At 40.6% G+C, this 14,092-nt stretch overlaps 1 protein-coding gene across 5 annotated transcripts in view; it reads right to left on the bottom strand.

Annotated features, from left to right (window-relative positions):
* EBF1 (EBF transcription factor 1) overlaps positions 1–14,092 on the bottom strand; it is a 422,414-nt gene that overhangs the window by 102,894 nt on the left and 305,428 nt on the right. For 3 of the 5 annotated variants that reach the window (XM_048487679.1, XM_048487684.1, XM_048487682.1), the window contains exon 9: positions 8–141. In XM_048487679.1, coding sequence (XP_048343636.1) covers positions 8–141 — 134 coding nt within the window. The remainder of the gene's footprint in view (positions 1–7; positions 142–14,092) is intronic. The other 2 variants (XM_048487680.1, XM_048487683.1) reach the window with 1 other exon arrangement.

Here is a 14,092-nt window from a genome sequence, read left to right as displayed (position 1 = left end):
CACCTACCTCACTCCAGACCAGCATGGTGCCGAATATGACCTGTAACCCATCAAAGAAATTGTCTCCTATGATGATGACAGTGGCACCTCCCGTAGTCCATCCTTCACTTGGACTGATGGCTTTGATACATGGTGTAGCTGCTTTCCAACACACATGAAAAAGAAGTATTCAGCTGTTAGAACCAGATTTTAATGACAGAAGACTTGTGAGGGGAAGGGGTGGAGGGAAAAAACTTTGATTTTCTTCCCCCTTCTACTAAGATTCTAGATATTTTGCTCTCTCAGCTTTTTGTGCAAGAGATCCCAAATCAGATTTTTCAGGGGAATGTTTGCCCATTAAATTTTAATTTGCCCATTAAATTTGTTTCCATTCTCTCTTTTGAGAAGATAATCATATTTGGCAGCCTCTGGACAGAAAACAGCTGTATTGTGGGATGAAGGCTGAATATAGCACAGAGTACATTTCTGTCATTTTTTGTAACACTGAATTCGTGCCTTTGCAAAACATGATCTTGGACTTTCTGAGGGGTCTAGCCTAATGGAACTCAATCTCTCTTAGTTGGACTGCCTGTCTCTAGACTGATTTTGTTAATCTGTAATGGCCATTTAAATTAATTCTACTTTTTATCATTTTTGGTCTTATTTTTGGTGTTTTGCAGTCATGAAAATATATAACATACATGGCATTAACCATGTTTTGATGTGAAATTGAAGATTGTGGAACTACTGGACATCCCTTTATACGTTAATAAAATATTTTAATTATGTTTAATTTCATTACATCATGAAATGAAATAACTGTCTTCTTTACATCACTTTTTACATGTCTGTATGTGTATTCCTTTTATTATAGAAAAATACCTTCCCTGAGCTCAGACCTGATTAGATTAGATTACGCAGTTTATTACTCTTTCAAGTTTATAAACGCAGTTTATTACTCTTTCAAGTAACACGTAGACAGTACATATAGAAATCCTGGACACAATTTGTTAAATGGAATGGCTGTGTACACTGATATAATTCTCAATATGGCCAAATGTGTAGATTCTTAAATCTAGAGACTGGAACAATGAACAGATAAGACAGATCTTCCTACAAACCTTGAAATTACCCCAGGTTTGTTGAAGAATCTGAAATAAAATACACTGAGGGGTTAAAATCCTCAAAATAATAGAAGCAAAACCTGTAACTTCAATAAAAGAATGTCTTTGGTGGCACTGCTAGGCAACTACATAGCCTTGAAGCCTTGGGTTCTGTCAATAAATGGCAGGGGAGAGAGGCAGAGGCCATTTCCAGATCATTTTGACTTTTGAATTCAGCAGGGTCAGCTCTGGCAGCAACCACCAGGTGACTTACTATTACATGACTTTAATGCAGGGGTCCCCAAACTACGGCCCGGGGGCCAAATGTGGCCCCCTGAAGGCATTTATCCGGCCCGCCAGGCATGGCAGCGATGGCTCCATTCATGTGCAGTGAGGGCTCAAGGGAGAGGAGGAACTGGCCCCAACGGCCGTTGATTGCAGTTACATGATGGCACCACCAAATCTCCATGCATTTTCTGACCCAGAGTTGAAAGCCTTACATGTGGCAACGCCTGCTCCGCCCTTCCCTCTCGGCTACTCCATGTGTTGCTCTCAGGCTTTCTGTTCCGCCTCACTCCCATTGGCATCAGCCAGGCTGGCGAATCGCTCGCTGGCTGCTAGGGAGGAAAGAACCCAGGAAGATACCTGATCCTGGGTTAGATGGAATGCTTCATTGGGAAAGTTCTGCTTTTTTTTTTTTTAGAGGGGAAGGTATTCCACAGCCTCCCCAACAATATTTGGAGCCCACCCTGTACTTGACATACTTTGGTCACTGTTCTAAAAATAGACCATGACAGAAAGGCTGAAAGGTGAAATCAAACATTTTACAATCATTTGTGCATAGGAATTTGTTCATAGTTTTTTTTAGTCCGGCCCTCCAACAGTCTGAGGGACAGTGAACTGGCCCCCTGTTTAAAAAGTTTGGGGACCCCTGCTTTAATGACTAGTCCAGGCTTGATACAGTTAAACAACAGCCACTGTATAGAAGTCAGCATTGTATATGATTAAATTTTCAGACTATAATCTCAGAGATCCTGCCCAAATTCCTGCTTTGTCATCTAAGTTCATCATGACTGTGGGTCACCCAAATATTCTGAGCTTAAACTACCTCAAAGGGTTGATGTAGAAACAAAATAAAGAAGAATTGTATAAGCTGCTTTGGGTTCTCATTGTGGAGAAAGGCAAGTTGTAAATACAGAAAATAAAAAAAATAAGTGAAGATAGGGTCAGATCAGTGACATAGCTGCCACGGGGACATGTGGGGTCATGTGCCCCAGGTGCACACCAATTAGTCATGGGGGGGGCAAAATGCCCCCCCACGTGACTACACCACTGAGCCTGGGAGCAGGAAGTAGCGCAGCTGTGGCTGGAGCACTCCAGACACGGCTGCGGCACTTCCCACTCTGAGCCGAGGCTGGAGTGCCCCTCCCTTTTTTTAAATCCAAGAGAGACCTGGGCCGGGGAGGGAGGCAGGGAGGGACTTCTTCCTGGGCCAGAAGTTTGGCTGGGCTGCAGCCATGCCCCCAGCAGCTCCCCAGTCAGTTCCTGGGATGGGGAGGGAGGGAGGTGCTTTCCTAGCCCGGGAGTCTGGCTAGGTTGCAGCCCCACCCCAGCAGCTCCCCTGCCAGTCCCTGGGCCAGGGAGGGAGGCAGGGAGGGGTTTTCCCAAATCCAGGAGTCTGGCTGGGCTTCTGTCGGGCCCCAGAGGAGGGAAGGCAATGCTCCAAGGCCAGGAGGTAAGAGGGGCAGGAAGGACGGGGGCCCATGGGGGAAAAGGAAAACTCAGAGTCCGCCCTAGGCTCCGTTTGCACCAGCTACATCTCTGGGTCAGATATAGGGTTAGTTGGTTGGCAGGTGGAATGGAGAGAAGAAAACAGAAAGAGTATTGAGGCTGCTATGAGGAGGGAAAGGGGAAAGTGGGATAGAGGGGAAAGTGAGGTGCCTTTACAATTGTTGCAGGTCTCCTCCTGCACAACTGAGGCTGACCCAGGGTCTAGCACTATACAGCTTGTATTGGCCTGACAGCTGACACTGCATAACTCAACCAGTTTTTCTAGGCAGAGACTGCTATAAACAGGAGGAGGAACTGAAGATGTGGGACAAAGGAAGGTAGGATGGCTGGTGGCTGGGAAAGAGAGAAGAAGCAGGAAGAAGAGAGAAGCTATGGAGGTTTCAGGGAAGGAAAAGAGAAAGTAGTGAGGAATGAGAAAATGACATGCCCTCTGCAAATTCCTGTGTGCATGTATAGCACAAACTTTTTCAATTATGTGATTGTGAGGTAGAGGAAGGTCAACTGAAAGATGGACAGGTACAGGAGTTAAGCAGCATAGTTTTAAAAAGGTTGGCTTCTCGTGTGTGTGTGTGTGTGTGTGTGTGTGTGTGTGTGTGTGTGTGTGTGTGTGTGTGTGTGGTCAAGTCATAACTGACTTATGGTGACCTGTAGGGTGTTCAAGACAAGAAGCATTCAAAGGTGTTTTGCCATTGCCTGCCTTCATGTCATGGCTCCATTGTTCCTTTCCCATCCAAATACTAACCAGAGCTGACCTAGCTTAGCTTCTCAGATCTGAATAGCCTGGGGCTATTCAGGTCACCTAGCTAATGCTTAATCAGATCAAGGCCTTTCTTTACTGCTATAAATAAGTTTATATTAAAGTTCTGCTTAATTTAAAAAGTTGCTTGTTGAAATATGTAAAATAATGAATTGTGTTTTCTTACATATTTAAATGAAAAAAATCTTGAATAAATATTCTGGTAGAAAAAACAAACTGCACACACAAATAATAAGATGCTCCCTTTCAAAGGAAGAAAAAACAAATTAGAAGAAATCAAGGAAATGTCTTAACATGTTGTTGAATAAAAATACTAAGTCATTACAATGCAATAGAATTTGACCAAATGGTAATAAAATTACTTTTTCATACAAAATCATCTCCAATATAGAATTAAATTTCTTTTTTTTTCAGTTTACAAACTGAAACAAGACTGTGTTTAACTGCAAGATACCACTTAATTTCTTCATTAAAAAGATGCCGATGTCGCCAAATTATGTTTTACTGAAAATATACAAAAAGTAACTGACAATTTGAATGTAAATGACACCTAAAAGCAAACCTCCAGTCTAAAAAATGAAAAAAATGTAAGAATGTTGTGCACTTAGATGAAGACCCAAAGTGCCCTCTTCACATAATCAGCACTGCCATCTCTAACAATTAGGATTGCCAACTGTGGATCAGGAAATTCCTAGAGACTTTGGGGTGGAGCCTGGGCAAAGATTGAGGAAGGGAGGGACCTTCCAGCAAAGTATAATACCATAAAGTCTACCTTCCAAAGTAGCCATTTTCTCAAGGGGAACTGATCTTTGTACTCTGGAGATCAGTTGTAATCCTGGCCCCACCTAGAGGTTGGCATATCAATTGCAAATGTGGATCAGCTGGGGAGCATTCCAAGATTGAGTCTGAGACACTCATCATGCAACCAGCATATCATTGTCATGAACATTTAGACAGGGATCATCCTGACAACTCTGGAAATTTATTCCATACATTGATTACACCAGATAACTCAAAGCAGATATTTTTAGTATTTCATTTAACAGCAAAAGCTGACTATCTTCCACACAATAACAGATCAACTAACTTTGGAAGTCACCAAGAAAGAAATTTGAGTGGATCACTCCAAATTGAGAGTAAGCAAAAGGACTGGAATTAGACACTGCAATATAAGTTGTAAACAACTATGATAATACTTGAAGGCTTTCTGAGTGATGATTGGCATGACTAAAAAGGTAATGTGAATAGAACAGAGGCCTTCTTTTATTGTGCCCTACCAACATGTTGAATTACACTGTTCAAAATTATCCATGCATACAACCATCAGTGGCGTAGCTCCAACAGGGCTGGGTGGGATGTGACGCCCCGGGCAGAGCAGCTGAGGGGACATGGCTGGGCAGGTTCCGGGGTGGGGCGGGAATAGACAGCACCGCAGCAGGGGTGCAGGGGGCGCATGCGCCCCAGACGCAGTTCCCCCTCACTCCGCCTCTGACAACCATTTGAATTTTTCAGCTCAGCATCTGACGAGGCAAAATCTTTCTTCAAATAAAGTGAAAAAACCTGTATTTTATTACATTGTATTTCATTTTCAGCAGCCTGAAACCACACATACTAGCATGAGCTTACCAGAACCTTGAAGCTAAGTAGGGTTTGCAATAGTTAATACTTACATGGGAGACCACTAAGGCAGACCTGTATTGCTATATAGAGGAAGGCAGTAACAAACCATCTCTGCTCATTTCTTTCCTTGAAAAGCCTATGAGGGTCACCAAGTTAGTTGTGACTTAATGGTGATTATTGTTGTTGTCATTATCATCATAAATATCTATAATTATTAAATAGATTGGTTTGTTTTTCACATTGAATCTATATTTCCCCAAAGATTTGGAAACCTGCAAAAACTGAGGCCTTACGAGGTCTATGCTTATACATAGTCTTACAGTAAACCTGGTTCCTGCTGACAATTTAAGATGGGAGAAGAGGACACAAACTTCCCAAGATCTTTGTCTGTAAGTTCCAAAGTTTGCATTTCACAGCATCCTTGCATTTTACCTGAACTAATGAAAAGAACTGCTCCATGCACATGTGGAAATACAGATATGTTTAATTTGGACTTGAGCTACACTCATAAAATCATGCATAAAATCTCCAGAAAGCTTCTCACTTTTTAAAAAAAGTTTCACTCATGGTACCGGGCTTATAGCTAATAAATGCAGTGTTTAAAAATATCGTCCCATTCCCTCCAAGGAATCATCTGCTCTGATTAAATCAGAGCATGAATAAAAATTAAAATTGCTTCTCAATTACACACTTCCTGATGATACAGCCATACACCCCCTCACATAAGTTAAACACAAGAACATTTTATATATGTCATTGAGAAAGTCTATTTTCTAAAATGTTGCATATAATCCGAAAAATCTCCACACATTCCAAAATCTACGCATTTCTCCCATCCCTCTTGCCAAACATAAAATTAGTGAGAGAAGGAAGGGGTACATTAATTTAGTCCTTCATTTTTAACAGAAGGAAGAGTAAAGTTGGTTGGTTTATAATCTGGCAGGCATAATCCTCTATAAAACTGCTGCTATCATACTGCCCTTGTACAAATCTATGGTGAGACCACACTTGGAATACTGGGTACAGTTGCAGAACTTGAGAAGGTGCAGAAAAGAGCAATCAAAATGATCAGCAGGCTAGAGCAACTGCCCTATTAGGAACAGTTAAAACTCTTAGGGCTGTTTAGAAAAAAGGCAGGTATGGGGAGACATGAAAGTATGCAGAGTGGACAGGTCAGGACAGGACAGGAGTGGACAGGAAGATACAGTGGAACCTCGGTTTTCATTGCCTTCGGTTTTCATCCGTTTCGGTTTCCATCAATTTTTTCAGTGAAAAATATGTCTCAGTTTTCATCGATTTGCCGCAGTTTCCATCAATTTGCAGTAAGGTGCAGGGGTTTGTGGAGAAAAATCACCCGGACAAAGCTGTTGCAGGCCGTGTCTGCAACTTGTTTAATGACAAATCTTAAAGAGACGTCAGAAACAGACCTCTTTGGACACCTTTCTGGTGTGACATTGGTCCACTGGCTCTGAAGCTGGTCCTAGTGTTATTGTTTGTCACTGTTTTCAGCATTGAACACTATGTTTATTCACCAAAAAATGAGTTTTTGGTATGTTTTTGGGAGTGCCTAGAACAGATTGATTGGATTTACATTGATTCCTATGGAGAAGTTTGCCTCAGTTTTCATCGGTTTCGGTTTTCATCTATTATTTTCGGACGGATTACCAACGAAAACCGAGGTTCCACTGTACTTTTCTCCCCCTCTACTAGAGCATGGGTCATCTGCTGAAGCTCAAGCGTGAGAGTTTCAAAATAGACAAAAGGAAGTATTTCTTCATTCAACACATAGTTAAATTGTGGAACTCCCTGCTCCAGGATGTAATGTTGGCTGCCAACTTAGAAGGAAGCTAGAGCTATCCATTGCTACTAGTCAAAATGACCACTAGTCATGATGCATACCTATTCTCTTCAGTATCAGAGGAGCATGCCTATTACATTAAGAGCTATGGAACACAGGCAAGATAATGCTGTTTCAGTTATCTTGTTTGAAGGCTTCCTGGAGGCACTGTGTGAACAAACTGCTGGACATGATATGACTTTGTCTGACCCAACATGGCTTTTCTTATGTACTTCTTACCAGGTGCTGCCAAGCTTCACCCTTACCAGTCTCTGGGGCTGCCAGTTCAATCCTATGCCAAGTTACTCCCAAACGCATTGATTTTTGTGCATTTAAGAATGGAGTAACTTGGCATAAGATTGAACTGCAAGCTTCAGAAGAAGTGGGAACCAAATGCAGCAACAACTGGGCTGCCTTTGCCAGAGAGCTGAAAGCAGTCTACTGAAGTTTGAAAATAGATGTTAAGCTGTTAGTAGCTAGAAACCAAATTCAGCTCTTGGTACCTAACCTAGAGAAAGGCAAATTCCCTGGCTCCTACTCTCACTGCAGCCTTCTTTGTTCTCCCAAATTGTGCTCTGGCAGGACCTGAAGGTAGTATGTGGGGAACAACTTGGGAGTGTGCAGTAGGTGGATAGACTTGACAAAGACCTCTCTCCTGTCTACTACAGATGGAAAAGTGATATCATCACAGTAGTTGCTGTTGATGCACAGACGCTGCAGCACCTTAGGATTCCATGGTTCTTGGTGAAACCAAAATCTCTAGTTCATTCCTTTTTTCATAGCACAGAAAATCAAGTAAAAGGGCAAGCTGACTATTAACAAAACAATCTATACATTACTCTTTCCCTGCTCCAAGAGACATTGTCTTTAGGGACCATTTTCAGTTTCAAGACATTTTATTTTATCATGCTATTACTACTAGACATTTTAAACTGTACCTCTAATTTTATTTATTACACCATTTTGATGAGGCAATCATGTGGTGACCACCATGAGGGGAATTAGAGGTGTTCAAAAATTGTCACAATCAGGGTCAGGTAATGTTTTACAGCCCAATCCGGTGGGAGAAATCCACTTGTGGACACAGCGTGGGCCCACACCAATGGATTTGCCCTTCCTGAGGGACTTACCCCTGCAGAGGGATAAAGAAGCCATCGAGTGGACACTGCAGCCCTCTGGAATATCTGGTCGTGGAGCTGTGTGCCACTTCAGTGCTCTCACAACATCATTTGCCCTGTCAGCACAGTAGGTTTGTGGCCAGTTATGCTTCAGCCGGGGTTTGGATTTATGCCACCCTTTGGATCCATTAGGTCCATTAAGCCTTATGGAGGGCTTTCTAGCAGGGGTGGTGGTTTTTTGGGAAAGCCCTCATGAGGCAGTGGGGCAGGATGGCAGCAGCATCATTCCTGGACATCTGGGGCTGTGGATTGGGCAGCTCATATCACAATTAATGCAAACTGAAGGAAGAAATTCTCAGATAATAATGCCTCTTGTCTGAATTCTCAGGTATTATGCCTCTTGCTTGTCTAAAACTTCAGGTAAATTGTGGGATGTGGATATTCTGAATGTTCTGAACAAAATTCTCCCCCAAGGAAGAGGATGGGGAGAAATAAATTATTATATGGATGAGCCATCCTCAGCTTAAGTGTACAGGAAAGGGAATATCTTGGTGTTTGCCTGTCTAACATACTTGGAGTACATGCATGAACATTCATAAACCCTATTCTTACCATATCTTCCTTCTCTGTTCTTCCAGGCCTTTTTATGGTCCCCTTCCCCAAGCTGCTGTACTTTTAAATATCAAACTCACTGTTCTCATATGGAAAGATAATCTGATCTCCTTTGCATCCTGTGGCGCTTACTTAAGCCCCTTCTTCTAATCCCTTTGCACAGCCTGCACAAAAGTCACCATGAAGGGGACAGGTCAGGGGCGAAGCTCCAAGGGGACAAAGGGTGCGCCGTGCACTGGGCGCACACCTGGGGGGCATGGAAAATCACTCCCAGCCCCCCCCCCCGGTGGCACCCCCCCTTCTTCCTTCCAACACTTACCTTAGTTCCTTTCCTTTTTAACTTTTTCAGGCTGCAAAAGGCCTGTTTGCAGTAAAAACACCCTGAGGAACTGCAGTTCCCAGGAGACCTTGGGACTTACAAGGTCTCCTGGGAAGTATAGTTCCCATCAGGCCGTTTTTACTGAGAACAGGTCTTTTGCAGCCTGAAAAAGTTCTCAAAAAGAAAAGGAACTAAGGTAAGTGTGGGAAGGGGGGACGCTGCGGGGGAGGCATGGGGGGTGGAAAATATAGAATGCACACCGGGCGCAGTTTGGCCCAGCTACGCCTTTGGGACAGGTGTGTGTTCCTTTATCTCTGAAACCCTGAATGTATGGAAGCAAAACTTTTGGCTGTTTCCACTGCTGCTCGTGGGGAAGAGAAAGCACAGAGAGAGAGAGAGAAAGAGAGAGAGAGACGTCTGCCTGTGCATGTATCAGATGACAGCTTATCCCCAGAAATATTTCATGCAAACAAAACCTATGCTTACATAGAATTAGAAAGTCCTCCCAACGCCAGTGAGATGGTGTGCTGATTGGCAGAAAGAGAAAACACTGTGCACAGAAATGCCTTTTGGAATTATCCTGTGTGGGGTAAAGATAGGCTAACAGCAGCAGGTGGCTTTCTTTCCTACCAGGCACATATCTGCTGAGTCATTTTCTCCCTTTGCTGCCCCTTCCAACTCTTGTTGTCTGGGAAAATAGAATCAGAAAGTGAAGCATCAGAATGTCAGATAAGAAGGTTTCTGAGCCCTTCCAAATGTTGGAAATAATGCAGTTTATACTGAAAGCTTTATTAATCAAAGTTATTCGATTCGTTAGTAATCCACAATCATAATTGTAGCTTAATACATCCTGATTCTATAAGCATTCCCAGAGATTTCCCATAATGCGGGGCTTTCTAACAAACTTGTCTGTTCATGACCATATTGCATGAAAAAAGTGGTAATAATATAAATCATCATCATCTATAACACATGAACAATAAGCTAATATAAAGTTTATACAGAATATTAAATTAATGTGTGAACTGCCTGATTTGTCTAATCTTATAAATTGTGTATTTTTGCTGTTGAAAAGAAGTTTCTACTGAAGATTAATATAGATGCTACTTCTGAGGCAAAACATTAAAGGAAGGATTAGCAAGGAAAATAAAACATAATAAAGAAACCAGCTAGCAACATTTTTCAGACATAACATTGTCAACTTCAGGTTGTGAAACTCGTAGAGACAAAGGCTAGAGAAGGTGGGATTTGGGGAAAGAAGCCTTAGCAGAATATAATGCCACAAAGCACACCTTACAAGCAACCATTTTCTCCAGAGGAAAAGATCTCTGTTGTTTGGAGATCTCTAGCCCTCACCCAGTGGTTGGTAACTCTATTCAGGGAAGCCCTGATTCCATATATTCAGATGTTACTGAGATATTATTAAATGACTTAAAGGTATATTTGGAAGTTCCTGCTTGTCAAAATATCTGAGGAATTCTGAGGACAGCAAAAGGAGTTTTGATATAACATGCAGTGTTTCTCAGTGCATTTTTGTACAATCGTACTCAAAAGTCAGCTAAGGAGAAAGAATATTCCTAAATAATAAAATATATCTTACATTACCATTTCTGCTTGCTGGATCAACAAAAGCGATCTCTCTTATAAGGGATGCTGCTAAATTTTCCACAGTCCTCCTGAACGGTGTGTTATATACCATTGTAGAGTGCGGAAACTACAGCAAAGTTTTATTTTCACTGTTCTGATGCTGCATTTGTGGAAATCTCCTGTTTCCCTAATCATTAAAGGTAGAAAAGAATCCCCCCTCCCTTCAAGTAGTGACAATAAAATGATCCCTCCTCCCATTTAACATAATGGTTCAGAAATGCTCGTAGCATATTGCAGACTTAAAGTGGAAATTATTAGGTAGCTGTTCTTTGTTATAATAATGATCACTCCACAAATAAAAGCTCTTCTCCCAAAGGTACTGCAAGGCACAAAATGCTAATTCTGAAGATTACATGCGTGCTTTTATTAAATATTACTATGCCCTGTTCTGTTTGAGGGCTTCACTGCTCTGATTGTTTTATGAGTGCCATGTTAATGTCATCCCCATCTTGCTAGCAGCAGGCACACATTTTAGCTTTTGCAGGAGAATTGATCAAAGGCCACGTGCTGTGGGAATTGCTGAGAAAACATGGACAAGCGGTAAAAATCTAACTGATTAATTGGTTTAAATTTCATTTCAGGGTGTTGAACTTTGGCTTGGGACTCTAATACTACACTATGAGTCAGGGCCTAATTACCTGATTTCCAATTTGTCTCACCACAATGGTGGAGAGGGAGGAAAATGAATACGAAAAATAATCATAATGGTGAGGGGGACCACCTACTTTATTACTAATGATATGTGTGCAAACAGTTTTACTGGGATACCCCCAGCATCGCCTGCTGGGCCACTCAAGCATCTAAAAAATAGATATGAATAAATTTAAGACACTACAACCAGAGCCAAACATTATGCATTGCAGGATTTAAGGGATAGTGATTACATGCCCACAATCACTCAGTAGCCAATCAAACCCTTCAATTAGAAGCCTGCATTTTTAAGGATTAGGCCCAGCATTTCACCTTCAAAGAGAAACAATCTACCTCCCTGATATAAAAACAGGGGCTAAAGGGGAAAACAGTGCTTCAGAGTTTATGGGTGGCCCTGGGAATAAGGGTTAATTGAACTCAGAGGTGTAGGCTTACTCAGGCAAATTAGTGGCATGCACAGCTATCAGCAAGGTTCTGCCACTGCCTTTATTCAACCCTTGAAATCTATTTGTCCTATGATTAATACACAGTGTGTGCTAGTGCTTGTAAGAGTAACCGCTACTCATACCCCCTTTGATGATAAAATACAGATTTAGCTTCTGTATTACATAAAGGAATACAGCAGTGGATCTAGCCCAAAACAGAGCTGATGCTATCCATATAAATATGGTTTTGATATGACTGAAATGAGCAAATATAGTGCAGCTGTACAGAACTTAACTCTGGCTATGAAATCATTCCGTTCCAAATCTCTCTACAGATTTGGGGGGTTTGGATTACTAGAAATATTCACTGGAACATGCATAATGTCAGAATCAAGGTTTCCTATATGGTGCTTTTTCTGGAAAGAATATACTAATGAAACTCATTTTAAAATGCCTGCAAAAACCATTATTTTGAAAGGGTTTAATTTTATTGCACAAATTCATCAGTGTGAAATGATTTTTTAGGCAAAATGTAATGTGTTTAGAAGGCATTTTTAAAAATTTGATATTGGCAACTGGAAAAAATGACATCAATGTGACGGGAAGGGGGTAGGGAGGGGCAATGCCAGCAACCAGAGACCAGAGGATGGGTCATATGGATACCATCTCCACGTGCGTCAATCCTATTCACTACTATTGTCATAGCAAGGGCAGCTTTTCTCACTTCTTCAGTCTTACAATATACTTTGTCTTCAAGTCATATTTTCAGATGCTGCAGTTTGATTTTTTGGGGCGAATCTATGCTGCTGTTTTTGTATGGGGATATTGCCTCAAACAGGATTTGAAGCAGGAACAGACACATTTTAAATAAATACCAATTTGTATGATTAAATTTTTAAAAAAGGGAAAACACAAAACAAAAAGTTACATAAGCAACATACTGTGCATGAATATTTTGCAAAAATGCATGAAAATAAATCCTATGACTTTAATTATATCATTTCATTTGTTCATTTCTGAATGTTAATTTGAACTCCCAAGTAATAAAATTGTTTAAAAAATCCTTTTGCAAACAGCTCATCACACTCAAGAAAACAATTTGTTTTATGACATCTCCTAGTTAAGTGCTAAAATAAATACTTATTGATTTTAGTTTTGCTCCAGTTGTCTCTGTATATAGGAGAAAGAAGAAATGAGATTGCATAGCACTGCTTGTTCTTTTACTTATTATTACAAATGCAAAGACCTTAAGAAAAAAAGGAGGAAAATTTGGAACCAGTGCTTGTTCACCAATTTTTTTCCCACTGAGAACATTTTTTTTCAATTATTCAAAATAAAAGATTGGGAAATTTGCAGGATCACTGGAAAAAATTCCTATGAAATATTCTGTTTCAGAATGAATGAAATGCTTCATAAAGTAGGGTTTTTCACATTCAAAATGTATAACATGAAAAAATCTGAGCAGTTTTTCTATTTTTTCAAATGGAGAAACTGGAAAAATTGGGGGAAGAGGGAAGCACTGAAAAAAAACTCCTATGGAACTCTTTTAGAGTGAGTGGAATGCTTTTAAAGACAAGACTCCTCATCAGAATGTATAGCATGAAAAAGTCTGTGGGGAAAAAATAATGCCTATGACTTTTTTTCTCCTATTGGAACGAGTGAAATGAAAGACAAGTATGACTTTTTAATGAAAAGCAATGGATAGTATTAGATAATGATAATTTCTGTGTATACTATAGACATATACAACTTCTTCAAAAAAAAATTTATTAATGCAGATGCCCCCCCCCCCAGGTTAGGGGTCCTTAACATCAGTGGGACCCATTATTGGAATTTATGGGTCCCTAATACCATCAAGACCCACTACCCCCTCCCTCCTCCTTCTAGGAGGATTAGGTTCAGGTGGAACGCCATCTTGGACATAGTAACTGCTGTTTTTATTGTAACTATGGATGCTTATGATGACTTTATATGATTTTATGTTGTACACTGCCCAGAGCCCTCCGGGGATGGGCCGGCATATTAAATAAGCATATAATTAAATAATTTAATAATTTAATAATTTAATAATAATAATAATAATAATAATAATAATAATAATAATAATAATAATTTGAGCAACAATTAATATGTTACAATGTAGTTATTAATAATTCATTATGAAACACTTCGCTGTTTGGAATGTTATAAAATTAAACTTACTGCTGGAAACTAGTTTTCTACTTTCTACTTT

The sequence above is a fragment of the Sphaerodactylus townsendi genome, linkage group LG03, assembly GCF_021028975.2.
Source record: "Sphaerodactylus townsendi isolate TG3544 linkage group LG03, MPM_Stown_v2.3, whole genome shotgun sequence".
Classification (NCBI taxonomy): Eukaryota; Metazoa; Chordata; class Lepidosauria; order Squamata; family Sphaerodactylidae; genus Sphaerodactylus; species Sphaerodactylus townsendi.
The sequence above is the reverse complement of the archived record's forward strand: the minus strand, read 5'-3'. Positions and strand labels throughout refer to the sequence as shown.